Source organism: Periophthalmus magnuspinnatus, chromosome 20 (genome assembly GCF_009829125.3).
Source record: "Periophthalmus magnuspinnatus isolate fPerMag1 chromosome 20, fPerMag1.2.pri, whole genome shotgun sequence".
Taxonomy (NCBI): domain Eukaryota; kingdom Metazoa; phylum Chordata; class Actinopteri; order Gobiiformes; family Gobiidae; genus Periophthalmus; species Periophthalmus magnuspinnatus.
Window position 1 is genome coordinate 4,387,923 of NC_047145.1, and position 27,596 is coordinate 4,415,518.

The window sequence follows — 27,596 nt, forward strand, 5'->3', positions numbered from 1 at the left end:
ATCATGTGGTAATACAGGAAGTGCTCCACTGTGTTTTTAAATTCCATACACCTTCACTAGAATCATCTGGATGACTCTAGCCCTGGAATTGCTAATCTCTACTGAACTAAAGGTAAATGGTAGGTGTTCACTTGAAAACTACCACTTCATGACATCACAAGGTGGAACAGAGCATTTTGAGATTTGGAGACACAGAAAAACACAAAACACAACTCCAGGTCTGTTTTTATTATAACATGGCTTACATTTGTATTTTGTGTAATATACCTTTAAAGAGGAGGTCTTATGCAAAATGTTCCCTCATCAAAATCATGTCTGAAGAGCGTTTAGATGTCATCCATGCATGTTTGAGTAATCTAGTGATCTCTTCTGGGCCCTGTTCGAACCTTCCTTATGGTTAGCAGTGCGATTGTACAAGGAGCTTCGGATAAAGACTTTTCAAAACACAAAGTAGCAAGATATTTCTGTTAATAAAACACCTGTATTTGTGAAAGAAGTGAAAGTTTAGAAGATATTAGTGCCACAAAAATATATTTTCAGCACCTTCATTTCAGAAAATAGTTTCTTATAAATTGAAAAGTGTAGAAGGAACACTCAGTCAGTAATGAACAGAGGAGGACACTGATTCAAGCAACAGTTAGTGGAAAAATGAAGTCGTAAATAAGAAGTTAGTAACAGCTTGAATCAAGTCATATTTATCTTGATTTGAGTGCAATTTGACTGTCTGAAAATAAGATTTGCCGATGGAACAAGCATAAAATGTCTTGTTTTACTTAAATAAAACAAGAGAAGAATTTTGAAATGAGGTGAAAAATATACTTGTCCTAGTCGCAAATCTGATTTTAAGAAAGTGGAAATATTCTCAAATTAAGATTCAAGTTAATCTGTTTAATTATTTATTATCATTTTAAGACTAAACTCAACTTTCAAAAGCAAGAGTGTGAGGTGAGGTCAGGGGGTGGAGAGATGGAGAGAGGGAAAGGTCCAGGAAGTATTAAGATGGAAAGGAATGTTAAGTTTCTCCATAAAGAAATATTTCAAACGTGTCCCAATTTTTATGCCGCTCGGACCGCTCTGCTCCGGTTTGATAAGACGCAGAGGTGTTTTTAGGAGGTAGGTGGGAGGGGCCTGAATATGATTGGTCGACAGTGTGACAAAAGTGGTGCAGGGACTAGGCATTCTACCATTTTCCAGAGGGTCAGTGGTTTGATCCATTAAAGGGCTCATGTTACGCTATTGTCTGATCTATGTCATAATGTTTTTTACTTATCCAGAATTGTGTTTTGTTTCATTCACGCATGTTTAACTCACAAACCTGCATATTTAGGCTGAGTTCTTCTCTCAAACAGAAAACACTCTGTTCCACCTTGTGATGTCATGCGGTAATACAGGAAGTGCTCCACTGTGTTTTTAAACTGTGTGCACTAGAATCATTTGGATGATTTCAGCCCTGAAATTTCCAATCTCTACTGAACTAAAGGTAAAATGTAGCTGGTAACTTGAAAACTACCACTTCATGACATCACAAGGTGGAACAGAGCATTTTGAGCGTTGAAAATGTAGCCAGACTAGACTTTTTTTTCCCAAAGTTGTTTGTATCACACAGAAAAACAAGCGTCCTCACTGTGAGCGCGCTTGCATCTTCACAAACCCGACTCCTGTTTGTCCTGGAAGTGGAAATGTTTCTTTTTGACTGTAAAATTCCACAGCAGGGCATCAACGTATGTGTGTACCTGGAGAATGTTCTGAAGTATGGCTTTAACTTTCTATTTTTATGGAATCATGCGGGTAACACTGTACCTTTACGATACGCTAGATGCTAGATTTTAAACATTTTTCCAACTTTTTGCCATAAAAATAGCTTCAGTAGTGCTTCAAAATTGCCACTAGACGACCAAGTGCAGAGCTGAGCAGAAAAGAGAAAAGAGAATTGAAGATGAGGTAAACTCTGTGTGTTTTTGTTGTGACTGGAGCTGTGTTCTGGGTCTGTGTTTACTGCAGCTGCATCATACAGACCCACTGCCTCCAATCACTGAAACAGAGCCAGTATTTTCTAATGGGCAAATTGTGTCACTTTACCACAGTTTATGAGTTTTGCATAACCTGTAAATGTATGTATGTAGCTCGAACTCACATGCCTCATAGCGAGAAGGTCTTTGGTTGGACTCCCAGGCTGTGTGGAGTTTGCAGCAAGTTCTTTTTGTGTCTAAACACCGCAATATAGTTAAGCTCAATGTCTGGAGATGGGTCCTCAAGACAGATTTCCCAATGCTAGAACAATAACTTGCACTTTTACTTCAACAAAATCAAGATCAAATATTCGTAGTTATAATAATTCGCTCATGAATAACAGTACAAAGTATATGTTTTTAATAGTTATAGGGAAATTACATTACTCTGTCAAGGAACGCTCCAGCTCAGTCCTTGTATCTGGCCAACGTCCTCAGAGGGTATAATACTCCCTACAACAGAAGCGTGGTCAGACTTGAGTGGACAGTACTACCACAGTGTGTTGAGTGTCCAGGGCTGAGTCTGAATGGCCACTTTGTTCTTCACTTAGGGCACTATTTAGGTCTCACGGCATTTTAGCGGAGTCCGATTGTCCAGTGAGTGAAAAAGTAGCGCGCTCAAAATTTCCCAAAATGCACCTTTAAAAAGTAGTGTCCAGCGCTGATCACTAGACCGGACAATATGGACCACAATGCATTGCAAGAGTTGGAAAAACACCAGCAGACTGCGACGGGTCTTTAACTGGACACAACACGACTGAATGAAAGCGGATAGAAGCGCTGGTTTATCGCTCTGTTTATCCACGATTACGAAAAAAAACCTGTGAAATGCGATTTGTTTCCATGGTGATGTTATCGCTTTGCCTGAAACGTTCCACAGTACAGCGTCAAACTCATCTATCACGCATTCATTCAACTACAAGTGCGTTTATTGAACTGAAAAACACACATTCTTACTGCGAATGACACCGCCTCTCCACAGATCTCACTTGTAATTTCACGTTTCTAGTGGAAGATATGCTCCCTGCTTGTTTCCACGGACATGTTAGCGCTTTACCTGGATTATTCCGCAGTATAACATTAAACTTGGAGACACATTTTGGTATTACACAACCAAACGATGCAACATTTTAATACAGTTGTTGTCATGGTAATATTTTCAGGATTACAGTAATAGTTCCAGGTAAAAATCACAAGGCGGGGATGTTGTTCTGAGGATTTTGAGTGGGTTTTTTTTTTTTTTTTTTTTTTTTTTGGAGCAGATCTCTGAGAATCACATCTCGCTTGTGTGGAACTGCATTAGTGCTTATAATTAAAGGGAGATAATGTATTGCTTTTGACAGCAGTTTTGGTAATGGGCTCTGCGTTCGCCATCTGGGCACTTTGTCATAGGGAGAGATGGGCCACGGCAGGATTTAATACGGAGGGAAAAGTGCACGACGCTACAGTGTGAAGTACTGTGTGGGAAACGTTTATGATTAAATAATTGAAATCACATATTTTTACACAACTTTGAATAGATTCGGGAAAGATATTTTGCTGATGATGAAAGGCTAAATGACTTGTGGTTGTTTATCGTTTTGTTTTTAGTGGAGCAGTTTTAGAAGCGAATACTCCGGATAATTGTTTGTTGAAGTAGTTTAAATGGACTGGACATTGTTGTAGAGGAACGGTAGCAGTTTTGGTAGTGTTATTAGTCACAGCAGTAGCAGTAGTAGTAGTAGTCGGAAGTAGTAGTACTAGTAATTGTAGGAGTACTTTGTAAAGACACTGTTAAAATACTTTCTTGTCAATGTCCATTCTTGTCTGATCTCTGGGTAGTACTTGGATGGGAGACTGCTGTGAATACCAGGTACCACAGTGGGGTGCTCTACTGAAAACTATTGTTGTGTCCTTAGGCAAGACTAGCAATGCACCGATCCAGCTTTTTTTTTTGTTCCGATACCAGTACTGTGGCTTTAAGTGTCTGTCGATACCTGATATCAACCGATACCAGGACAGAGACCATAGACTGTATATATAAATGGACGTAGCTAACCCGCTAGCTGCCGCGTTATAAATAGGAAGTGATCATGGACGCGCTTCCGGCTCCATCGACTCTGGCTCCAAATCACTTCATGTTGAAAAACTCTCACTCCTCTCTTTGTAACTGCTGGAGTGAGCCTCATCATTTAGTGTTAAAATGTTCGTATTAACTCGCTCTACATGATCCTGGTGTTTTTATTTTGCTATTGTGTCCCCAAATTAACTGAAAAAATACAAGTTCAATATTACAAGGAGTTTTGAGCCAATATCGGTGAGTAAATTGTCTTTTTACACCAATTTATAGACCAAAATGGGATATCGACTGAACTGATATCTTGGCATCGATATCCAACCCGTCAACATTATCAATATCGGCGGCGATATCTAGCACCAGTATTGTATCGGTACATCCGTAGGCAAGACACTTCACTCACATTCCCTAGTATGAATGTGATGTGTGTGCGTGAGTGTTGGCGATGGTCGGACGGGCCGACGGCACGGATTGGCAGCCATGTTTCCGTCAGTCTGCCCCAAGTCATGTGTAACTACGACTGTACAGAGTGAATGAATACTGCACTGTGAAGTTCTGAAAGGTGCTATATAAACACAACGCAGTATTATTAAAAGTATGATGAGTATACGGCTTCTGTTCAAGTTACATCCTGTCGTATTTGTTTCAGCTTCCTGTTTAAAGGCGACATTTTGATGACCGTCAATCACATTTTATTTTGAATACATGTTTTTTGTTGTTTGTTTACGTATTTGTTTGTCTTTTTTGCCCAGTGCATCATCTCAACAGTTATTAAAAGTTGTCCCTATGTGTCGAAGGTCTATTACGTGAATCTATCAAAAGTTGTAGCAAATATCTTTTAGCGTTGACAAAGAAGTTAGAGTAAAACAACCGAACTTTACTGAGTGATGTACATGCTGTAGTTCTGTCTGGTCTGGTGCGCTGGGAGTCATATATAACCTGTAGTGTTCCCAGAGGAAATGCGTGTTATTTATAGAAACACTTAAATAGTTGCTTCGCTGAGCATAAACTGTTAAATGCTTATATTTCTATGGCATTTGTCATTGGAACAAATACTGCATAATTTAAACAGCTTCACTTTGAAAAATACGACTTTCACCACCAACAACAGCCCTATTAGTTTACTTAATGAATTCACTTGTATGTAAATTTGTAACGTACAGTGAAGAGGCTGTTTTGTGTCTTCTACTAGAGGTTTGCTTTAGTGTAACTGGTTGAAGGTTAGATTCCCGTTTATTGTTTAACCAATAACTAAAATCACAGTATTGTTTTGTCAGGTAGGGCATCTGATATAGTTCCTTACAAGTCAAAGAGGCCAGATTGAGATTTTCGGACATGGGTAGAAGGTAGAATGCTGTGGTCAGAACTTGAGTTGGAAGTCCCAGTTGTCTCCATGGAGATGTTGTTGCTTGCATGTTCCACAGTGTGCCATTAAACCGGTGTATCTGACAGACATTTTTATTGATCAAAAACATGCATTCTTGCAGTGAGTGCCTCAAATTTCCACAGATATGGCTTGTAACTTGGCCTGATGGTGTTATCTGCTTGTCTCCGTGGAGATGTTGCGTGCATGTTCCACAGTGTGCCATTAAACCTATCTATCTGACAGACATTTTTATTGATCAAAAATACATCAGAAAACATGCATTCTTGCTGTGAGCGGCTCAAATTTCCACAGATATGGCTTGTAACTTCACCTGATGGTCTTATCTGCTTGTTTCCATGGAAGTTTAATGCTGTACTGTGGAACATTAATCAGTAATATTGCCAAGGAAACAAACAGGCAGCTTAACGTTTCCATGGAGATGTTATTGCTTTGTTTGGAAGGTTCTACAAAATGGCATTAAACTTAACTATCTTGACGGAGACGAGTAGATAACGCCACCAAGACAAGTGACAGTTCAGATCTGTGGAGAGGCAACCCCGCTCACAGTAATATACGGTTTCCAGGGCAATAAAAACACTAGTAATTCAATAAAAGCAAGATAGACAAGTTTGGCCCCATACTTTTGAACAATCCAGGCAAAGCAGCATCATCTCCATAAAGAAAAGCACAAGGACATAACTTCCTTCAGAAAAGTTCCACAGTGCTCCTTTAAACAAACTTCTAATTTAGCTTGCTTCTGTGTCAGCTTGTATCTCCCATGGTGCGGTTCTTCACAGTTTTGGGGGCTGTTATGAGACATATGTTTGCTAATGCGCTCTCATCTCGCTCCCTGCTCCCTCTGATACTACACAGCCTCCATCTTGTTTCTCTCTGGTCTGTCGCCATGGCAGCTGCTCCTGTCCTCCGAGCGGCTGGGGGTCCCGATCTGTCCAGGAAACTGCCACCGAGCCTCTATACTTAATCACGACAAGTCTATTTAAACATGTGGAGCAGCAAATGTATTTACACATATTACTGTCTTACATTTTCACGTAGATCTTTCACTTTTGGGTGTGGAAGTCGCTCGGGTTAATTAGCGCCACGTGCTGATTTAGCAAATATTTTACATATTTCCTGTGGGATTAATAAAGTTTCTAATAAAGTGTCTATCTGCACTACACTATCAGTCAGACGTTTAGACACACTTTTTCATGGATGCTTTCAGTAGCTCATTTGGTAGGATCCTTGTCCTCTGTCGTGAAGGTTGAGGGTTCAAATCCTGCTCCCAACATAAACATCATTGGTTTAGTGGTCAGATCCAGGTTGGTGGTGCGATTCCAGATCCCACAGATGAATGCTGTTGTTGTGTCCTCGAGCAAGGCACTTAGAAGGTGGAAAAGCGCTATATAAAAATGTGACCATTAACCATTATTTGCAATGTAGAGTCTCACTGAAGCATCAAAACTGTGAATAGTCACATATGAAATGTAGTGAACAAAAAACAAACTCAGAATGATAAAATTTGTTTTAGATTTAAAATAAATTCCTAAATAAAATTTCCTTGACCCTGACCCTGATGGCCAAGGGTTTACTGCGCTATTGACCAAGTAAACAGTAGCTACACTGTCGATTTGACTACAAAATATCAAAAATGTTTAGTGGAGTTTTTTTTTTTTTGTTTGTTTGTTTTCTACATAATTCCACCTATCTTGGTGTGTCCCTTGACTGGTAGTGTACATCTAATCCCTTTATTGTCCATTTATCCAGACTTGGGACTGGCACAAACAGGCAGCCTTATGGAGCTGATTTCTTACACTGAGTACAGAAAAATCTTGTTTATTCACAGCATTTTTTGTCCCCTTACCTTGTGCGTCATTTCCCTGGTTTACTCTAAATACACTACTCACAGTAAGTTAGGGCTATTGTTACTTAAATGAGTGTTTTTCCTATTTGGTCTGAATTTTAATGAAATAAGTAAAAGTTCCCTTTGATATTACTAATAATGAATGAGAGGAAACACCATTTTCATGAGTTTAATATTTATTACCACAAAAATTTAGACAATAACAAGGATAACCCCAAATTGTCAGTAGCGGGTGTTTCCACCATTTGCTGCAAGGACAGTTTGACAGCGACGTCTCATGCTCCTCACTAGCCCCATGATGTTGTTCTGAGGCAATGCGTTCCACTCTTCCATAAGTGACACGCAGTTCTGCCAGGTCACGTGGGGGTGGGGTACGACCATCCAGTCTCTGCTTCAGCTGGTCCCAGACGTGCTCTATGGGATTCAGGTCAGGGGACACTGCTGGCCATACCACATGAGGCACTCCGACTTCCTGAAGTTGAGCTGTGACAATTCTGGCACGATGTGGTGGAGCATTTATCATCAATGAACAGGACGTTCGGGGTGTGCTGGCGGAATTGGTGGATGATGATGGGTTCTATGATGTCTCTGAGGTAAGAACGTGCAGTGACTGAGCCATCTACAATAACCAAATCTGTTTTGCGCTGACTGGTGATGCCTGTTGCACCTCCTCCACCAAAGTGAACCCTGGGGGCCATGTTAACCTCGGCGTGTCTCTCACCTCGTCTTCTCCAGCAACACTGACAACCATCATTTCTGTGCAAGGTGACCCGACATTCATCAGTGAACAGGACGGTAGATCACTGCTGCATTGTCCAGGTCACATGGTCTCGTGCCCACTGCAAACATTCACGGCGGTGACTTGGTGTCAGTGGAGTCACCTGCAACGGTCGTCTGGCATTCAAGCCAAAGCGGTGGAGTCGGATGCGAATGGTTTGTCTGGAAACCCTAGTACCCCTCACATCTCGTAAACGGGCCTGCAGCTGTGTGGCAGTTGCATAACGATGTCTGAGTGCATAGGTCCTTAGGTACTGGTCATCGTTGCGGTCTGTCACTCGTGGGGCTCCACTCCTGGGTCTTTCACAAACTCTGCCAGTAGTTCTGTGTCTTGATGCAAGTCTGCTGATGACACTTTGACACACACCAAGTTCACGAGCAACATCTGACTGACTGCCACCAGCCCGAAGGCGCGCTATGGCCAGGTGGCGCTGATCGTCCGTTAAGTGACGTTGTGTGTTCATGACTGATGAACTTGGAATGACTGACAATACCAGCTTTTTATATCCACAGAATGTCAAAATTAATGCCACATTGAAAAGGGTTGTCTTTTTTTTGGCCCCAATATGTAAAGGCACACTGTACACAGTGAGACCATTACGTGGAAAACACAAAATGAGGTGTGTCTATCACCCCAATACAATTGCCTCCCTATCCCAAAAATCTCTGAAGTGAAACAAACACTGTATGTATGACATGCCTCTCACAATATCCCTAAATTATTGTGAGTAGTGTATATATTTTCCCCATGTGTCCTTAGGTGTTAGTGTGCTTAGAAAAGTACTTGTTATTGTACTTTGCATCTTACATTGCAAGAGTCTGATTGGTTTGGTCTGGATCAAAAGCTATATCTGTGAATATTTTTATTAGATTTTTTTTTTTTTTTTTTTACTTGGAGAACAAAGTAACAGTACAATGACAGAGGCAATTATGCAAAGTCAGTTTTACGGGGCTTTTTTAAGGTCCTATATTACACTAATAAGTCATGTTATATAGTGTTACTTCCTCAAAAACATACCTGGAGTTGTGTTTTGTTTCATTCACATCTTTCAGTAATCCTTTATTGTTTGTTTGTCTCTACATTGCCAAACTTCAATATGCTCTGTCCCACTTTGTGATGTCATGAAGTGGTAGTTTTCAGCTACGTCTTACCTTCTGTTCAGTAGCGATTGGAAATTCTGGGACTGAAATCATCCAAATGATTCTAGTGAAGATATGTAGAGTTTAAAAACATAGCGGAGCACTTCCTGTATTACCACATGACATCACAAAGTGGAACAGAGTGTTTTCTGTTTGGAAGGAGAACCAAAAACCTAAATATGCAGAGTTTGTGTGTTAAACATGTGTAAATGAAACAAAACACAACTCCAGGTCTGTTTTTGATGAGTAAACAACATTATAACAGATCAGAAAATAGTTTAATATGTGCACTTTAACCTTACAGCATATTGTGTACAGTATTTGCTCCATTTTCCCACCAGTACTACTGCTATGGTGAAGTAATGAGTGAGTACTTTTGCATCATCTGTCTGATTCTCAGCCCACACTCTCTTATAATGGCCTCCTCTTCCTAAGTGACATATTTGACACATGTTCATCAAACCCAGCTCTGTCCAACTGAAGTGTCCTCTGCAGTAGAGCTGTCCCACTGTCTCCAAATCCACCGTGTGTGTAAAATGTGGATATGATGCAACATTATGGACCGGACACGAGCCTTCTTCCAATTATATGTCACTGTTTGGGGCTAAAAATAAGACGATATAAAAACCCTCGACTCTATAACCACACGAGGGCTCAAACTATAAATGCTGGCTATTCTGATGTGTTCTCTTTACACATGACACGTTTACTGTTATTAAGTCACATGAGATATGGAAGAATACATATTTGTATTTAATTTGAATCAATTATTTATCAACAAAGCAGTATTAATAGTAGCAGAAGTAACAGTAATAGTAATAGTAGTAGTAATAGTAGCAGAAGTAGCAGCAAAAGTAGTAGTAGTAGCAGCAGTATTAGTAGTGGTCGTAGTAGCAATGATAGCAAAAGTAGTAGTAGCCGAAGTAGTAGTTGCAGTAGTAGTAGTAGTTGATCTATTGACCAAAATGTAGAACATACAAAGTGTGTAAGAATTGTGATAAAATTATAAGATAGATTAAAATGTTCTTTAAAAATGGAACTTTTTGAGCATCACCCACCCATACCCTTACACCCTAACACCCCTAACTCTACACCTACACCCCTACACCCTTACCCCTACACCTCTACCTCTACAACTCTACCTCTACACCCCTACCTCTACAACTCTACCTCTACACCCCTACACCCCTACCTCTACCCCTACACCCCTACCTCTACCCCTACACCCCTACCTCTACCCCTACACTCCTACACCTCTACCCCTACACCCCTACCTCTACCCCTACACCCCTACCTCTACCCCTACACCCCTACCTCTACCCCTACACTCCTATACCCTTACCCCTACACCTCTACCTCTACAACTCTACCTCTACACCCCTACCTCTACCCCTACACCCCTACCTCTACCCCTACACCCCTACCTCTACCCCTACACCCCTACCTCTACCCCTACACTCCTATACCCTTACCCCTACACGCCTACCTCTACACCCCTACTCCTACACCCCTACCTCTACACTACTACGCCCTTACCTTTACACCACTACCCCTACACCCCTACCCCTGCTGCACTCACACTTGTCTTGGAGTACAGATGTAGTACACGGTTTAGTCCCACTTTAGTCCCATTTTAACCCTGACTTTAATGTGTGTGAATGCAAGAATGTTGAAATAGAGGTTGAGAAATGTTGAGTGATTAAGGCACTTACCTTGTTTATGTTTGGAGTTAGTGTGTGCATGAGGTAGGTGGCTGTGGTTTGAGGGCAAATACATAGAAGTGTGTAGGTTATATGGCAAATATGGAGAGGGTGGATGAATAATGCATGAAATAAATTGTAACCATGACTTTGATATTTAAATAGACTCCATAACTGTATTTGTTTTCCAGGATTTTGCCGACTCCGTTTTCCACCTGGTGAGGGAGAAGTACCGCGCCCTGGTGGGAAGCTGCGGTTCGACACACGCCCGGCACAAGTCCCTGGCCGGAATCGTCATGACACGAGGTACGGAACATTCCAACGACTTCACTATGCACCTTTGAATTATTGAAGTAATGCAGTAAAAAGAGGACAGATAAATAAAAAATCTAAAAGGTTGCGGGGGTAGAGGAAGAGTAAGGGTCTTGTATCGGTGAAGCTTGTGGATAAATAATTGAGGATATGAATTCTGGAGGGGTAGAATTGAGTGTCAGTCAGTGGAGGTTCGGGCTGGACTTTTGGGATAGTTACTGACAGGGAATTCTTATGCCACTCTGGGAATCCTAACGAGACGGAAACTTCATATGAGTGGCATCGAGAGAGGGAGGAGAGGAGAGACAGAGGGAGATTGGAAGAAGAGCGGAGGAGAGAAAGAAGGGGGGTGTTAATGACATGTTTCAGTGGGGTTAGAACATTTGAATTACCTCATTATCTAAAGAATCAAATCTAACCTGGTTAAAACTACTCATATCCAGATTAATATTGTCATTTTATTGAGTATTAACTGCTAACACTGCTAACTGCTAACACATAACATATTTAGATCACTCCTGCGATTCAAAATGCTATCACAACGCAATCAAATGTACATCCCGCTAACTAAATACTGCACATTGCGTCAGGTTTGTGGAGTTGTAGTGTATTGTTTTGTATCATGCTTTTGTATATTTATGAAAAGTTGCTGTCCTTGCGGGAGAATGTGTTACGCAGGCTTGTGAGCTGAGACTAAGGACATGATGGAGTGACGTTATAACATACAAAGCTCCAAAAAGTCAATTTTTTAAAATTTTGTCAGGATTGTTACATCATAGGTAAAAGATTAGTTTTGGGTCGACTTTCAAATCATGTTGTCTTCGCAATTATTTCCACAAAGTTACATTCTATGACTGTGAGTTATTTTAAGCGCGTGTGAAAATGAAAGTGCAGGTCAAAAATATCCCATGTGCGTCCGGTCCTCGTCTATGATGAGGTCAATGACTCTGTACAGGCCCAGACCAGGTATGAGGTGACACAGTAGGTGAGAAGGTGATGTGTGTTTGTGAGTCAGACATAACAGATCAGGAACTGCACCAGAACTGACACCTGTGTGGACCAAACTGAGTCACCGATATACTTCAAAACCACTAACATTTAGTTTAAGCAAGTAGCAGATCCCTGACTTGAAAAGTTACATACTGCTCATTATTGTTTTTATGTCATTAAAATTATCTATTATTTTCATTTGCATTTCTAAACCAGGACTAAACCAGGACTAAATCAGGCCTAAACTAAAACTAAACCAGGACTAAATCAGGACTAAACCAGGACTAAACTAGAACTAAACCAGGACTAAATCAGGACTAAATCAGGCCTAAACTAAAACTAAACCAGGACTAAATCAGGACTAAATCAGGCCTAAACTAAAACTAAACCAGGACTAAATCAGGACTAAACCAGGACTAAACTAGAACTAAACCAGGACTAAATCAGGACTAAACCAGGACTAAACTAGAACTAAACCAGGACTAAACCAGGACTAAACCAGGACTAAACCAGGACTAAACCAGGACTGAATCAGGACTAAATCAGTTTTTATCAGTGGAGAACACTGTAGGTTTATTGTTCATTTTTAAGAACAGATTTCTTTCTAACTTTCTTTTTGTTTTTGCTATTACATGCCATTGAGAGTTTGTTCCCTTTTTGGTCCTGTCCTAGTCCTGGTTTAGTCCTGGTCTAGTCCTAATCTAATGCTGGTCCAGTTTAGTCCAGGTTTAGTTCTAACATTGATGTGTGAATGCACCTAAGTTTCAACCAGGACACAACATTTTTTTTGTTTTTAACACCTATTATGAGATTTGCCCTGTGACTTGATCTAATGGTGCCGCCTGTTTGTCTCCATGGAAGTGTTTAAAGGCCTATTATACAAAATCAACTTTTCAACCCGTTTATAGTTGTTTACTTCTCATTAATAGGCTGTCGAAGTTGTATTTGGAGTGATTCATGCATGTTTAAGTAATCTTCTTTTCATTTCCATTTCATTTATTTATTTCGAGCGCAGGTACACCTAAAGCACATGTCACAATCTGTTCTTATACAAGCTCTAAAAGGACTGGAAAGAAGAAAACTTTCATCTTTAATCGCTTATTTTCAAGGCGGCATTTTGCGAATCAGTAACCATTTTCACAACCGGCGACTTTGACGTACTTACTTCCTTCTTCAATTTAATTTTCTTAATTGGTGATACTCGTAGTGGTACAAATTTTAATCCGCTATTCACTGGTGTGATCCCCTCGTATCCTTAGGGTCCAACAGCTACACAGCTCTTGGTGGTGTTGACGTTTTGGGGCGACGTCACCTCCCATTGGGCGACACAGTTTTCTAACACGAAAATCAGCAAACTTTTTTCTTTTATTAAGTTGTTTTAGATGAATATTGCGATTTAAAACGTGCAAATTATAACCTAATGATCCACTGAACTAGCAGACACAAGCACGATAGCTCTTCTTTAATGCCATACTGTGGAACATTCTAGGCCAGGGGTGATGGTTTGTCTCAAATTTGCAAAGATATAAAAAAAATATGTCTGTGTCACTGCGTAAGTCCTGATAAACTGACATTTAAGACAGTCATACATTTAAATTTACCATGTCACGGGCCGCATAAAATGACATGGCGGGCCGCATTTGGCCCCCGTGCCTTGAGTTTGACACGTGTTCTGGGCGAACCAACAACATCTCAACGGATAGTGGATCCTTCACCAAAAAAGTTCCAAAGTGCAGCATTAAACAATCGGATTACACTTCATTTCTAACGGTCTTCTTATGAAATATCACAAATACGTAATTCTTGCTTGACAAATGAGTGATACTTTGGTGTGACATTTAAATACTATGAGATGCTGCGAGCGTAGGGTGAGAGTTTGAGGTTTTTGAAAGTTTTTTATTCTATTTATAGTTTTATTATTATTTTACTGTCTTTCTTATTCTGTAAAGCACTTTGAATTACTCTGCGTATGAGTCGTGCTGTACAAATAAACTTGCCTTGCCTTGAGTAGACCACACCATATTTTTGTGATATTGGAAACTGGCTCATAGTGTAAATATATGAGTAGGTGCAGTTCTTTGGTGGCTCAGAGGTTATGTGGGATTAAGGCGGGGCTCATATTGACCGTCTTTTCACTGGCTTCTCTGTAGTATATATCTGTTTTATATTATTAGTATTATCTGGTGGTGGTGACTGGCTCAGACCTGTATGAAGGGGGAGTTAATACACAACTTAGCACCACTCCACTCTGAATACTCTGTATACTCTGTATACTCTGTATAGTCTGTATACTATGTAACTTACTCTACTGAGAACACTTGGAACTCATACCAGACCAGTAAGGTTTCATGTTGTTGCTTTTTTCCAGCTGTAACCTGGAAACCTGTTATGACTTTTGACTAATGTATATCAATAGGAGGTATTTAAATAGCAGTATAGAAGTTGCTGCAGGAAAAGCATCAGGTGTAAATGTTTCCAGTAGTAGTAACAGTAGTAGCAGCAATAGTAGCAGTAACAGCAGCAGCAGTAGTAGTAGTAGCAGCAGAAGTAGTAATACTAGTGGTAGCAGTAACAATAGTAGTAGTAGTAGTAGTAGTAGTAATAGTAGTAGCAGTAATAGTATCAGTAACAGTAGTAGTAGTAGTAGTAGTGGTGCTAGTAGCAGTAATATTATCAGTAACAGTAGTAGCAGTAGTAGTTGGCATTGTTGTTGTTGTTGTAGAAGCAGTAGTAGTAGTAGGTAGTAAAACTAGTGGTAGCAGTAGCAATAGTAGTAGTAGCAGTACCAGTATTAGTTGTAGTAGTATTAGTAGTAGTAGTATTTATATCCTATTTTTTTCACACAACAGAGTTAGTTACATGTTAGTTAGGTGGGTGTAGTTATAGCAGATGGTTTTCTATTTAGCAAACTTTAAGTCATCATCATGAATCTTTAGAGACCCAGAGTGTATGATTCAAAAGAGACACACCACATTAAAGTCGTTTTCACACCTAATAGTCCAGTAGACTCGGTTCGATTCGGGACCAAAATTGAAACATTGTTAACATTTTCAACTGGAGTGGTTTGCTTTCACACTGCTTTTTGTCAAACGAACCAAACCTTTTGAGAAGCTTGTCTAATCCTTCACATGTGGTGGGGCTGTACCAAAAACCATGGAAGGAAACAAGACAAAAAACCATGAAGAAGAAATGCCGCTCGTCTATTGGTCAATACAACGCAACTTCTTTTCCGCAGGGAAATTTTTTAAACTTTTTTTGTTACTTTTGTCTGACACTGCGCTACAGTGCGGGGGAATCCTACTGCTTTCATTTTTTCACTTATTAATTTATAAACCTCGTTGTTTTTGTGCGTGGTCACGAGTAACTGACATATTTTCGTCAGACCATATTTCTATGAGGGCTTTTACCTCCTCTTCACTCCACATCTGACCACGGGCCATTTCTCCGCTCCTCTAGCTTTGCACCCGTGTTTGTTTTGGTTTTATTTACCCAGAATGCTCTGCATGTAATCCGCTTCCTGTCTTTGGAGCGGCCTGTGGTCCGCTTGGCGTTCACATATGCATTCGAACCGTACCAGAGTTCACTTCAACCGGACCGAGATCTAGGTTTTTTGGTGGACCAGAGTTCGCTTTTTTGGACCGTATCAGAGTTCGATTGCACATTCACACCTGACCAAACGAACCGGACTTTGTGGCCAAAAGAACTAGAGTTCGATTAAAGCGAACTAACCAGTGCTAGTGTGAATATGACCTAAATCACATAACTGTTTCTACCTGAACATCAGGCAAATAAATGAAATTGTTATATTTTAAACATAATCAGACACCACTGTAATTAGTTTTATCACCCGGGTTTCACACATCCGTTTTATTCTCAAATCTGTATGTTTGAAATGAGGAGTTCTCATGCTGTTCTGAGGTTTCTCTATAAATAGCCTTGTGTCCTTCTTATGTGTATTGTTCCTTGTTTCCGGGGGATGTATAGAGCCGTGGCACGCTCTCACCTGCAGCAGTGTGTGAACGTCGGAGCAGGTGTGGATTCACAGACAGACAAAAGGTGATGCCAGAAAAGTGAACAAAAAGCAGTGTAGAAGTTTATTGTTAGACTTGACTTCAGAGAGGACGAGGGCAACAAATCATGTTATTTTTAACTGGGTAGGGTTGTCCAAAGTATCGAAAAATCACAGACTAACTAAAGAGTGGTTTTATTATCATCGTGGTATCAGAATCGGTATTAAGTATCGAGTCTATTCAAAATCGGGTTTGAAATTTTTGTATTGTGACCTGCTCCAGTTTAGAGATCACTGTGTCCTGGTTTAAACTAAGAGGCATTCACACATCAGTGTGGGGCCTAAACTGGGATTAACTCTGGAACTAAACCTGAACTAAACCAGGACTAGACCAGGACTAGACCAGGATTAGACTAGGACTAATCCAGGACTAGGACAGGATCAAAAAGGGAACAAACTCTCAATGGCATGTAATAGCAAAAACAAAAAGAAAGTTGGAAAGAAATCTGTGAACAATGAACCTACAGTGTTCTCTGTTGATAAAAACTGATTTAGTCCTGGTTTAGTTCTAGTTTAGGCCTGGTTTAGTCCTGGTTCAGTCTTGGTTTAGTCCTGATTTAGTCCTGGTTCAGTCCTGTTTTAGCCCTGGTTCAGTCCTGGTTTAGTCCTGGTCTAGTCCTGGTATAGTCCTGGTCTAGTCCTGGTCTAGTCCTGGTCTAGTCCTGGTCTCGTCCTGGTCTAGTCCTGGTCAAGTCCTGGTCTAGTCCTGGTTTAGTCCTGGTCTAGTCCTGGTTTAGTCCTGGTCTAGTCCTGGTCTAGTCCTGGTCTAGTCATGGTCTAGTCCTGGTCTAGTCCTGGTCTAGTCCTGGTCTCGTCCTGGTCTAGTCCTGGTCTAGTCCTGGTCTAGTCCTGGTCTCGTCCTGGTCTAGTCCTGGTCTAGTCCTGGTTTAGTCCTGGTTTAGTCCTGGTCTAGTCCTGGTCTAGTCCTGGTCTAGTCCTGGTCTAGTCCTGGTCTAGTCCTGGCCACATCACCAGAGTTCTTGTATTTCTGCCAATTTAAACATCTCTGACTTTATCAAAAACAAAACATCTCACTGAAGATTTTGGCACAAGAAGAAAAGAAAATGTAACCCACTTTGTGACCGGCCCAGACCCTTTTGTGAAATGTAGAATAAAAATGTCTGCTCTCAAACCAAACCTTATCAAAGTCATCTGTCCTTATCTCCTGAGGCAGGGCACAGGCAGAGTTTAGCCTGACTGACAGCAGGGAGCGAGGGAGGAGAGGAGGGAGAGGAGGAAGAGAGGGGGAGAGAGGGAGGAGACAGGAGTGAGGGAGAGAGGAGAGGAAGAGAGGAGGGAGAGAGAGAGGAAAGTGGAGAAAGAGAGGGAGGAGACGGGAGAGAGGAGAGGAAGAGAGGAAGGAGAGAGAGGAAAGTGGAGAAAGAGAGGGAGAGGAGGAAGAGAGGAGGGAGAGGGGAGGAAGAAAGGAGAGAGGAGAGGAAGGAGGATAAAGAGGCAGAAAGAGGAGGAGAGAGAGTATAAAGGGGGTGAGAGAGAGAGGGAGGAGAGGAAAGAGGGACAGAGAAAGAAAAGAATGGAGAAGAGAAAGAAAGGGATGGAGAAGAGAGTGGTAAGGGAGATAGAGGGGGTGAGAGGAGGAGAGAGAAGGAGGGAGGACCCTGGGGAGAAAGAGAGGAGAAAGTGAAAACGAGGAAAAGGGAGAAGAGAAGGGGGACTAGAGATAGAGGAAGAGAGAAAGAGAGAGTGTGGTAAAGAGGGAGACAGAGAGAGAAAAGGAGGAGAGAGAGAAGGAGGAGAAAAGAGGAAGAAATAGAGGAGAAAGAGGAGGGTGGGAGAGAAGGTGGAGAAAAAGGAGAGAAGAGGAAGAGAAAGCAAGAAAGAGGGTGGTGATATGAGGAGGAGAAAGGGTAGAGAACAGGGGAGAGGAAGAGGGGAGAGTCAGAGGAGGAGAAAAGAAAGAAGAAGGAGAGTGAGTGAGGAGGAGAGAGAAGGAGGAGGAGGAAAAAGGAGAAGAAAGAGGAGGAAGAGAGAGGAGGACAGAGAGAGGAAGAAGAGGAGGAGAGAGTGAGGAGGAAAGAGTGAAGAGGAGGTGAGAGAAAGAGGAGGAGGAAACAGGAGAAGAGAGAGGAGAACGACAGAGGGAGAGAGATAGGAGGAGGACACAAAGAGATAGAGAGGGATAGGAAGAGGACTGAGAGAGGAGGATGAGGAGGGAGGGAGAGGAGGAGAGTGTGGTTGATTATTAAAGCACATTTCCTGTGCGCCTCAGGACTGGCTCTGAGTGTCTGTGCACCTCCTCTGTACAGACGTGTTATCAGCCACAGGACAGACATCCCACACCTGTGATGGAGGGAGAGGAGGAGAGGGACAGAGGGAGGAGGAAGAGGAGAGAAGAGGAGGACAAAGGGAGAAAGGGGGAGAGGAACTACATTGTTGACGTGGGATGGCTGCTGTGTTTTATAGATTTTCCATACGTGTGTTTTCATTCACCATGTGGTCGGATTCTTCGCTTTTATTATGTTTCTCAAATACTTTTATTGCATCTTTTAATACAAGATCTCATGGTTGTCTAAGTTACAGGTCAGATCTGTGGAGAGGCGACTCTGCTCACGTTCAAGGTTTATTTCTAGAACACTTTACAGCAACATGGAGAAGAAACGTATCAAAAACTCACCCCACAGTTTAGCAAAACACCTGTAATCACATGAATGCAAGACACATGTGTTTAATGCCATACTCTGGAACATTTCAGGTCCAAAATGAATGAATAATAATAATATAAAATGAAGTTACACAGTACACTTTTTGCTTATCAAAGGAGAAAGGAAAGAGAGAGAGAGGAGGAGAGGGAAAAGAGTGAGAAAGAGAGAGAGAGGAGGAAAGTAAGAGAAAGAAAGAAGGGGGGAGAGAGGGGAAAGAGGGAGAGAGTGAGAGAGGGGAGAGAGAGGAAAAAGAGTGAGAAAGAGTGAGGGGGAGAGAGAGAGTAGAGTAAAAAAGGGAGAAAGGGAGAGGGAGAAAGAAAGAGAGATGGGAAAGAGGGAGGGGGAGGAGAGAGGGGAAAGAGGGACAGAGAGCAGAGAGAAAGAGAGGGAGGAAGGGGAGAGAGAGTAAAAATGGGGAGAAAGAGAGGAGAGAGAAAGGAACGGGGAGAGAGTAAGAGAGTGCGGAGAGAGAGGAAGGGGAGAGAGATAGCGTGAGGGAGGGAGAGGAGGGAAGAGGGAGAGAGGGCATAGGGAGAAGGAAGGGGGAGAGAGGAGGTGTGGAAAAGGAAGAGAGAGGGACAGGGGAGAGTGAGAAGGAGGAGAGAGAGGAAAGAGGGAAACAAAGGGGAACAGTCAGGGAAAGGGGGTAGAGAGAGAGAGAGAGGGAAGGGAAGAGGGAGAGAGAGAGAAGGGGGCAGAAGAGAGGGGACTGAGAGGAGGAGAGGCAGGGAGGACAGAGCGAGGGAAGAGGTGTGGAAGAGGAGGAGAGAGAGAGGGAAAGGGGGAGCGAGAAGGAGGAGTTGATCAACATTAAAGTCATGAACATCAGTCGCCTCTTGTGTTCAGAGATCACATTTATGAAAAAGCTCGATTCTGATTTCTCCCCAGTGACACATCAGAGAGGTAGAACTCTCTCCCTCTCTGTCTCTCCTCTCTCTCATTCCTTTTCTCTCCTTCTTCTTTTCCCCCGTTCCACGTTACAATTGTTTAGATCCATTTTGCAGTGGATAATTTGTGCGGCGCGGCCTGCTACCCCGCCATGAAATTGGTGCTGTGAGGTTGCCTTCAGTTTGCAGGAACAGAGGATGGAGAGAGAAAAAAAGAGGAACATACAGAGAGAGGGAGAGAAGAAGAGAGGGAGGGATGAGAGAGAGAGAAACAGGAAGGTACAGAGAGGGGAGGGAAAGAGAGGGAGAGAAACAGGAACAGACAGAGAGAGGGGGAGAAGGAAAGAGGGATGGAAAGAGAGATGACAGGAAGGTACAGAGAGAAGGGAGAGAAAGGGAGGGATGGAGAGAGAGAAACAGGAAGTTACAGAGAGGGGAAGAAGAGAGGGAGGGATGGAGAGACAAACAGGAAGGTGCAGAGAGAGGCAGAGAAGGAGAGAGAGGGATGGAGAGAGAGAAACAGGAAGGTGCAGAGAGAGGGAAAGAAGGAGAGAGAGAGGAATGGAGAGAGAGACACAGGAAGGTACAGAGAGAGGGGGGAAGGAGAGAGAGAGGGATGGGGAGAGAGAAACGGGAAGGTACAGAGAGAGGGGGAGAAGGAGAGGGGGAGGGATGGAGAGAGAAACAGGAAGGTACAGAGAGAGGGGGAGAAGTAGAGAGAGGGGGCTGGAGAGAGAGAAACAGGAAGGTACAGAGAGAGGAGAAGGGTAGAGGGAGGGAGAGAGAGAAACAGGAAGGTACAGAGAGAGGAGGAGAAGGAAAGAGGAAGGGATGGGGAGAGAAACAGAAAGGTATATCCAGAGCGTTCTGTTGTTGTGCTTTTGGGCAAGACACTTTAATCTCAGGCCATAGAGACAGACAGAGCAGCACCAACTGAGTGGAGTGACTGAATAATGTAATAACACACATTCAGAATGATGATTATTTAAATGTATTTTATGGCATTATGATACAGTATTTACAGTATTAATGCTTTGGATACTCATCTCTACCTTGGACATGTACAGAAGAGGGATTATAGTCAACATATGGAGAAAAAGATGCTGATTTTAGAGGTGCCAGGAAACAGGAGGCAGACAGGAGGATATTTTAATGGGAAAAATCTGATACGTTTTACAAAAATAGAAAAACCAGAGTGAAAAGTAAAACAATAGAGAGATAACGCCGAGGTCACACACAGCGTCTGCTCATTAAGACTCAAAAATTCAAATATGCCACGGCTCCAGACCACGCGACTGTCAAAACGCATCACATCAAACCGGGACGCTGATATCACGGAGGCCGAGACTGCGTCAGCCAGAGAGGATGCCGTTAAAGACGCACTGTGGAACATTTCTAAGACACAAACTGGGGAAAAAACAGGGAGAAAACAGGGAAACTGGACTCAAATTCAGTACAATGAAACCTGTCTCCAGATCTAACTGTACTGAGGATACATCACATTAATGCCTTACTGTGGAACATTACAGATTTGGCAAGCTCAAGTGATGAGCACATTCTGGTCTCTGATTGGATAACGAGTTCGAGAACCAACACCAAATGGACAAAATGCTACAATAAAGACATCCTTGGTTGAGATTTCACATCCACTGACTCACAGGTTGGCGGTGCGATTCCAGCTCCCACACATGAATGCTGCCGTTGTGTCCTCGGGCAAGACACTTAACCCACGCATCGGCCCCAGTGTCTGCGTTGAGAGCCTTGAAGGTGGAAAAGCACTATCTAAAAATTCCTGAAGTCCATATTCCTTCATATATCTCTATTACGCCTTGGAAACACACACAAAATACCATAGCAATCCATTTGAACATTTGCATATTGACAGACACTACAAAGTTCCTGTCTAAATCCCACTGCTCTTTATGTTCCAAAGCTAAAATGCTATCTCCGCTACGCAGGCACCAAACCGCTTACAACATCTAGACGATTATATCAAATTTGTGGCTAAAACCATGAAAATCTCTCTATCTCTGAGCATTAGACTAGCGCTAAATGAGTGTTACAGTGAATCTTTATTAGCGTAACAAGTATGGGCGCTCGTAGTGTAAGGACGCTGCAAAGTCTCTCGGCTAATTCCTCCTCCCATCTCCCGTTTGTATTTATTTCTTTTCATTGCATAGTGTTTTGTTGTGGAATAATTACTGGAAATTTATAGCGGCGTGCGTGTAACAGCTGTAAGAGCAGATAAAGAAGAGGTTAATAGTGAAATACGTATTTGAAAATGGATACTGCGAATTGAAGGCCCTTTGAAATCAACTTTTCACTCTCATGTCTCTGTTTGGCGTTCCCTCTGGTACATGGGGCTATAAAAGTGCTAAGTGAATTTTAGGAAGATGTTAGTAGCAAAAAATGTGTGTTACTGCAGTAAAAAATATACTGTATATAATTGCAGATAAATAGGATGAAATATTATGATAGAAACACATAAATGACCACAGACCTCTGCTAAGGCATTGGTCCTATCTCGCACTGGTGGATATACTGTACTTAAAACAAACAAGTCCGCTGACCTCTGACCTCTTCTGAAAATGTGTTGTTTTGATTCATTTTGTGTTTTTTTTCTTGAGTTTTCAGGCAATTAAAAAAAAATAAAAAATGCTAATATATACATTTCTGCTGAACATTCTGCCATAGACATACATGTAGAACCTCGCCAGCAAGATGTCACTGCGAAATATCAATTTAAACGTTTCATTAGATCTCATTTCCAAAAATAAGACGTGCCTGAAGAGCAAAAGTATAATGTATTGATAGTAATGTAATATATGAAATAAAATATGACCTAACACTTCAGAGATAAGTGTGAGTGCGCTCTAAAAATAATATGAAACTCAAGAAAAAAATACAAAGTGGATTTAAATAACACATTTTCAGGAGCTCATGATGAATACGAGCATTCATGATCGTGTTTAGATGTTTGACTTTCAACAAAAAGGCAAGAGACTAATTAAACTGTTGGCTAATGTTAGCTAGCTTGTGACTGTAATGTTATGTTGTTTAACGGCTCAAATCAGATCATCTGTTGTAGTTCCAACGAAGTCAGTTCATTGTGGTCAGATTGTGTTAAAATACAGCTCAGATTAAATTCTAATGTACAGAAGCTAACAGAGCTTTAGACAGAGTAGTGTCTCCAGTTAGCATCACACCCCCAGGGAATGTTGATGACATCAGCTGCAAAGTGTCGATTTCATGAACTAATTTCCCAAAACACAACATTGTAAGAAGATTGTTGTTAATGTATTGATAGGAATGTAATACCTGCACAAAAATATAAGGGATAAATGAAATGAAAATGCACAAACTCAAAACTCACTATAATTGTCCCAAAGGTACAAACTGTAGTATTTCTTTGCGTCTGAGTCGATGTTTCATGTGTTTGAGCCGATCTGATCGTATGTGCCATCTGCAGACACCAGGCCCATCTCCATCGATTTCTGTGAGATTCTTCACGCAGCGGTTTGCTTTGGCGAGGCTAATCCCGCACAGGTCCAGGCTCAAATACATCTGCAGGATTCAGAGAAGAGAGGGAGGAGGGAGGAGAGAGACAGGAGAGAGGAGAGAGGAGGGCGGGGGGTCAAAGGAGGAGTAAGAGAAGGGAGAAGAGGAGAGAGAGAAAGCACGAGATCCACAAGGGTTCAAAGAGGGAGCAAAGAGAGAGGGAGGAGGGGAGGAGAGAGAAAAGACGAGATCACGAGGGTTCAAAGAGAGAGAGAACAGAGAGGGAGGGATTGGTAGACAGAGAGAGAGGGAGGAGGGGAGAGAGAAAGAGAGAGGATGAAATCAATGAGGGTTCAAAGAGAGAGAGGGATGGAGAGACAGAGAGAGAGGAAGGAGGGGAGAGAGAGAGGGGGGAGGTCAGAGAAGGAGCAAAGAGAGAGAAAACAGTGCAAGAGGGATGGAGAGACTGAGGGAGAGGGAGGAAGGGGAAGAGAGAGAAGGAGGGCAGAGAAAGAGCAAAGAGAGAGAAATGAATGGAGATCAACGAGGGTTCAAAGAGAGAGGACAGAGAGAGAGAGGGATGGGGAGACAGAGAGAGTGGGAGGAGGGGAGAGAAAGGACAAGATCAACAAGGGTTCAAAGAGAGAGAGAACTGGGAGAGAGAAAGGAGGGGAGAGTAAGAGAAAACTCGAAATCAACAAGGGTTCAAAGAGGGAGTAAAGTGAGAGAGAAAAGAGAGAAAGGGATGCAGAGACGAAGAGAGTGGGAGGAGGGGAGAGAGAGAGGAGAGAGGAAGGTGGGGGGTCAAAGGAGGAGTAAGAGAAGGGAGAGGGTGAGAGAGACAAAAAAGAAAGAGAGAGAGGAGGGAGAAAAGGGGTAAATAGAGAGGAGGAAGAGAGAGGGATATGGAGGAGCAAAAGGAAGAGATATGTTTGGGAAGTGTGTAAGAGAGTGAGGAGAGAGAGGGGAGAGAGAGGAGAGAGAGGGTAAAGAGAGGAAAGGGGGAAGAGAGAGGGGATAAAAAAGAGGGAGGAGAGGAAGGAGAGAGAGGGGAAAACTGGGAAAATAAACTGACACCACAACACTTGTCCACAGCATCCAAATAACTCTCTCCTTTTCCTCCTTTTCCTCTCTCTCCTCCTCCTCCTCCTCTTCCTCGCTCTCCTCCTCCTCCCCTCCTCTTCCTCTCTCTCCTCCTCATCCTCTCCCTTCCCTTCATCCTCGTCTTCCTCCTCTGAACACTTGGCAACTCCACGCCTGGATCTTTGAAGATAACATTGCTATTAATAAACAAACAGAAGCAATTACGGAAAGGCAGCGGGAGAGAGGAGAGAAGGAGGGAAGAAAGGAGTGAAGGACAGAGAAAGAGAGGAGGACAGAGAGGGAGGGTGGGGAAAAGGGAGAGAGAGGAGAGTGACAGAGAGGGAGAGAGGATGGCAGAGGGAGACAGTGAGAGGAGAGAGAAGAGGAGAGGCATGCGAGACAAAGGTGAGGGAGTTAGAAAGAGGGACGGAGGGAGAGGAGAGAGAGGGGGAGAGGAGGGGAGAGAGAGAGAAGAGAGAGGATACATTAAGTCCATCTGAAGTCCTCAGTGTCACTCGGATAAGCTGGGGTGTGTGGGACATTTTTGTCACATTGTGGGGACTAACACCTGTACAAACACACTTACTTTATGGGGACCTGCTTTCATTATAGCGACAAAAAATCGGGTCATAATTTTTATTTATTTATGTATTTATTTTTTTCATTTTTTCATTTTTATTTGTATTTATTTTTTATTTTATGTGAAGTTTATCATTTTACTTCCTGGTTGAACACGGGCAGCAGATATGTACAGAGATAATTCCATAACTGCTACCTAGCAACCATAATGTCAACAAGCTAAGGGTTAAAACCATAGACTGTTTATATAAATGGACATAGCTAACCTGCTAGCCGCTGCGTTCTAAATAGAAATGAGCATGAGCGCACTTCCAGCTCCATCGACTCCAGCTCCAATTCTCTTTACATTAGAAAACTGTCATCCCTCTCTCTGTAAATGCTGCTCTCAGGCTCGTCATTTTGGTCATTTTTTGTCATTTTTCTTTTCCTGAGGTCGCTTCCACTAGTATCAGCAACAGGTTTGATTGACAGCGTTGCTAAGTGTCTGATTCCTGCTAAACAACTTCGCTCTGGACTGGCTCTTTGGTTGCTATGATACTTCGGAATTCCATACTGTCGGAATTCCAAATCTGCTTCGATGAGTTTTATTTGACTGGAGCTGAATACTATGGGTGACGTCACACTCAGTTAGTCCACTCCTTTATACAAACTATTGCTAATACATGTCCAAATTGCACACATTTAATTTTAAACAACCTAAAATTGTGTTTACACTTTGGATGGAATTTTCCGTGTTGATGACATAGGTAGTGGTGTTCAATTTTTAGTACTCAGCGCTACTTCCTGTATGTTTGTGCTTTTTGTTTAAATATAAATAGATACATATTTACACAGGTACCATCCCACCAAACCAAGTCATAATTACAAAAACATGAAAACCTGTCATTTGCACTTTACAGTTTGCAAGTTGTGACTAAAGTTAGGACCTGTCTCCAGGATATGAATGTAAGTTAATGTAATGTCCCCAAGAGGCAAGGTAACCCAAGGTGTGTGTGACTGTGTGTGTGTGTGTGTGTGTGTGTGTGTGTGTGTGTGTGTGTGTGTGTGTGTGTGTGTGTGTGTGATTGTGCGTGTGTGTCTCTGTGGCTCAGTCCAATAACACAGAGCCTCCCAGACATCACCTCCGCCTCAGTACAGTCCACATATATAACACTATTATGACCTTATTTTGAAGTCTCACTTTAGAAATTATTTATGGAGGGTCACATCGATGTATTGCTTTGGTGCGTTATATGAGCGAGGTTTGAATGAAGCCACAAAGCAGATGTCTGAAAACGTAATATCTGAGAATATTAAGAAACTATAGAAACTTTTACCAGCATAAGTGAGTGCAGATAGTCTTTCTTTCTTGAATGATTCTAATATGTCTTTTTGTAGTTTTCAATAAAAGGTGTACTGTGTAACTTTTGTGGTTGCTTGTTGCCGTGGAGATATTCAGAGTAGACTGAGTACAGATTTAACCGATCTAACTGTTAACAAGCAAGCAGAGGCCAAGATATAGGTAAGATCTGTGGAGAGGCAAGTCTACTCATAGTATAAATGATTTCAAGGTATCTTTGAGCAAGGAAGATCGATAGGTTTAATGCCATACTGCAGAACATTCCAGGCAAAGCAATAGCATCTCCATGGAGGCAAACAGGAGGCAAACTCTCAACTAGAAAATAAGACCAAGTTCAAAACACTGAACACTGAAGATGATAACATAAAACTTTAATTGAGAAAAAAAAAGTAGCCATCCAATAATTTTCAATAGATATTTTGCAGTGGATGTCATCAACATGCCCTGGGAGTGTGATGCTAACTGGAGGCACTGCTCTGTCTGAAGCTGTTTTAACACAATTTGACCAAAAAGAGCTGATTTAGCTATAACTACAACCGGTGAGATGATCTGTGCTGTAATGCTAGTTAGCTTGCGAGATAGCATTACACTCACAAGCTAACTAGCATTAGCCAACAGTTTTTCAGTTAGTCGCTTTCGCCTTTTTTGCTGAGAATCAAACACCTAAACTGAACCATGAACGCTCGTATTAATCACAGGCTCCTGAAAATGTGCTGTTTAAATCCATTCTGTATTTTCTCTTGAGTTTCAGACATAGATCTTAAAACCTTTCAACAGTGTTTGCTAATGTGTGCATTGTATAACCGCTGAACATTTCGCCATAGACATACAGAACACCCCCAGCGTGATGTCGCTGCAGAGTATCAATACAAGTGAAATTATTAGACATTTGTTTTGTGTGTGTCCCCAGACTTGGACCTGAGGCGTGCCCAGGTGGTGGCGCTGTCGAGCGGCACTAAATGCATCAGTGGGGAGTATCTGAGCGACCAGGGCCAGGTGGTGAACGACTGCCACGCGGAGGTGACGGTGCGCAGAGCTCTCATCAGGTTTCTCTACGCACAACTAGAGCTTTTTCTCAGGTACTGGCAACAAACACGGCAATGTAGAGTCTGTGTAATCCCTCATCCGTCCACAAGGGGTCCAGGGTTTTAAAAGTAGTCATCCGGACACAGTTTTTAAAATCAAGATGTTTCAATTCCCATTCATAAGTCATTTTTAATCTGATGTTGCTGGTCTAAAAAACTAGAAACTATACCCCACTGAG

The 27,596-nt window shown here is 42.1% G+C and overlaps 2 protein-coding genes across 2 annotated transcripts in view; both read left to right on the forward strand.

The window, feature by feature from the left end:
• idi1 (isopentenyl-diphosphate delta isomerase 1) overlaps nucleotides 1-27,596 on the forward strand; it is a 491,925-nt gene that overhangs the window by 392,526 nt on the left and 71,803 nt on the right. The window lies entirely within an intron of this gene.
• Nucleotides 1-27,596, forward strand: part of adarb2 (adenosine deaminase RNA specific B2 (inactive)) — a 304,726-nt gene that overhangs the window by 247,586 nt on the left and 29,544 nt on the right. The window contains exons 4-5 of the mRNA XM_033985811.1: nucleotides 11,104-11,218; nucleotides 27,243-27,411. Coding sequence (XP_033841702.1) covers nucleotides 11,104-11,218; nucleotides 27,243-27,411 — 284 coding nt within the window. The remainder of the gene's footprint in view (nucleotides 1-11,103; nucleotides 11,219-27,242; nucleotides 27,412-27,596) is intronic.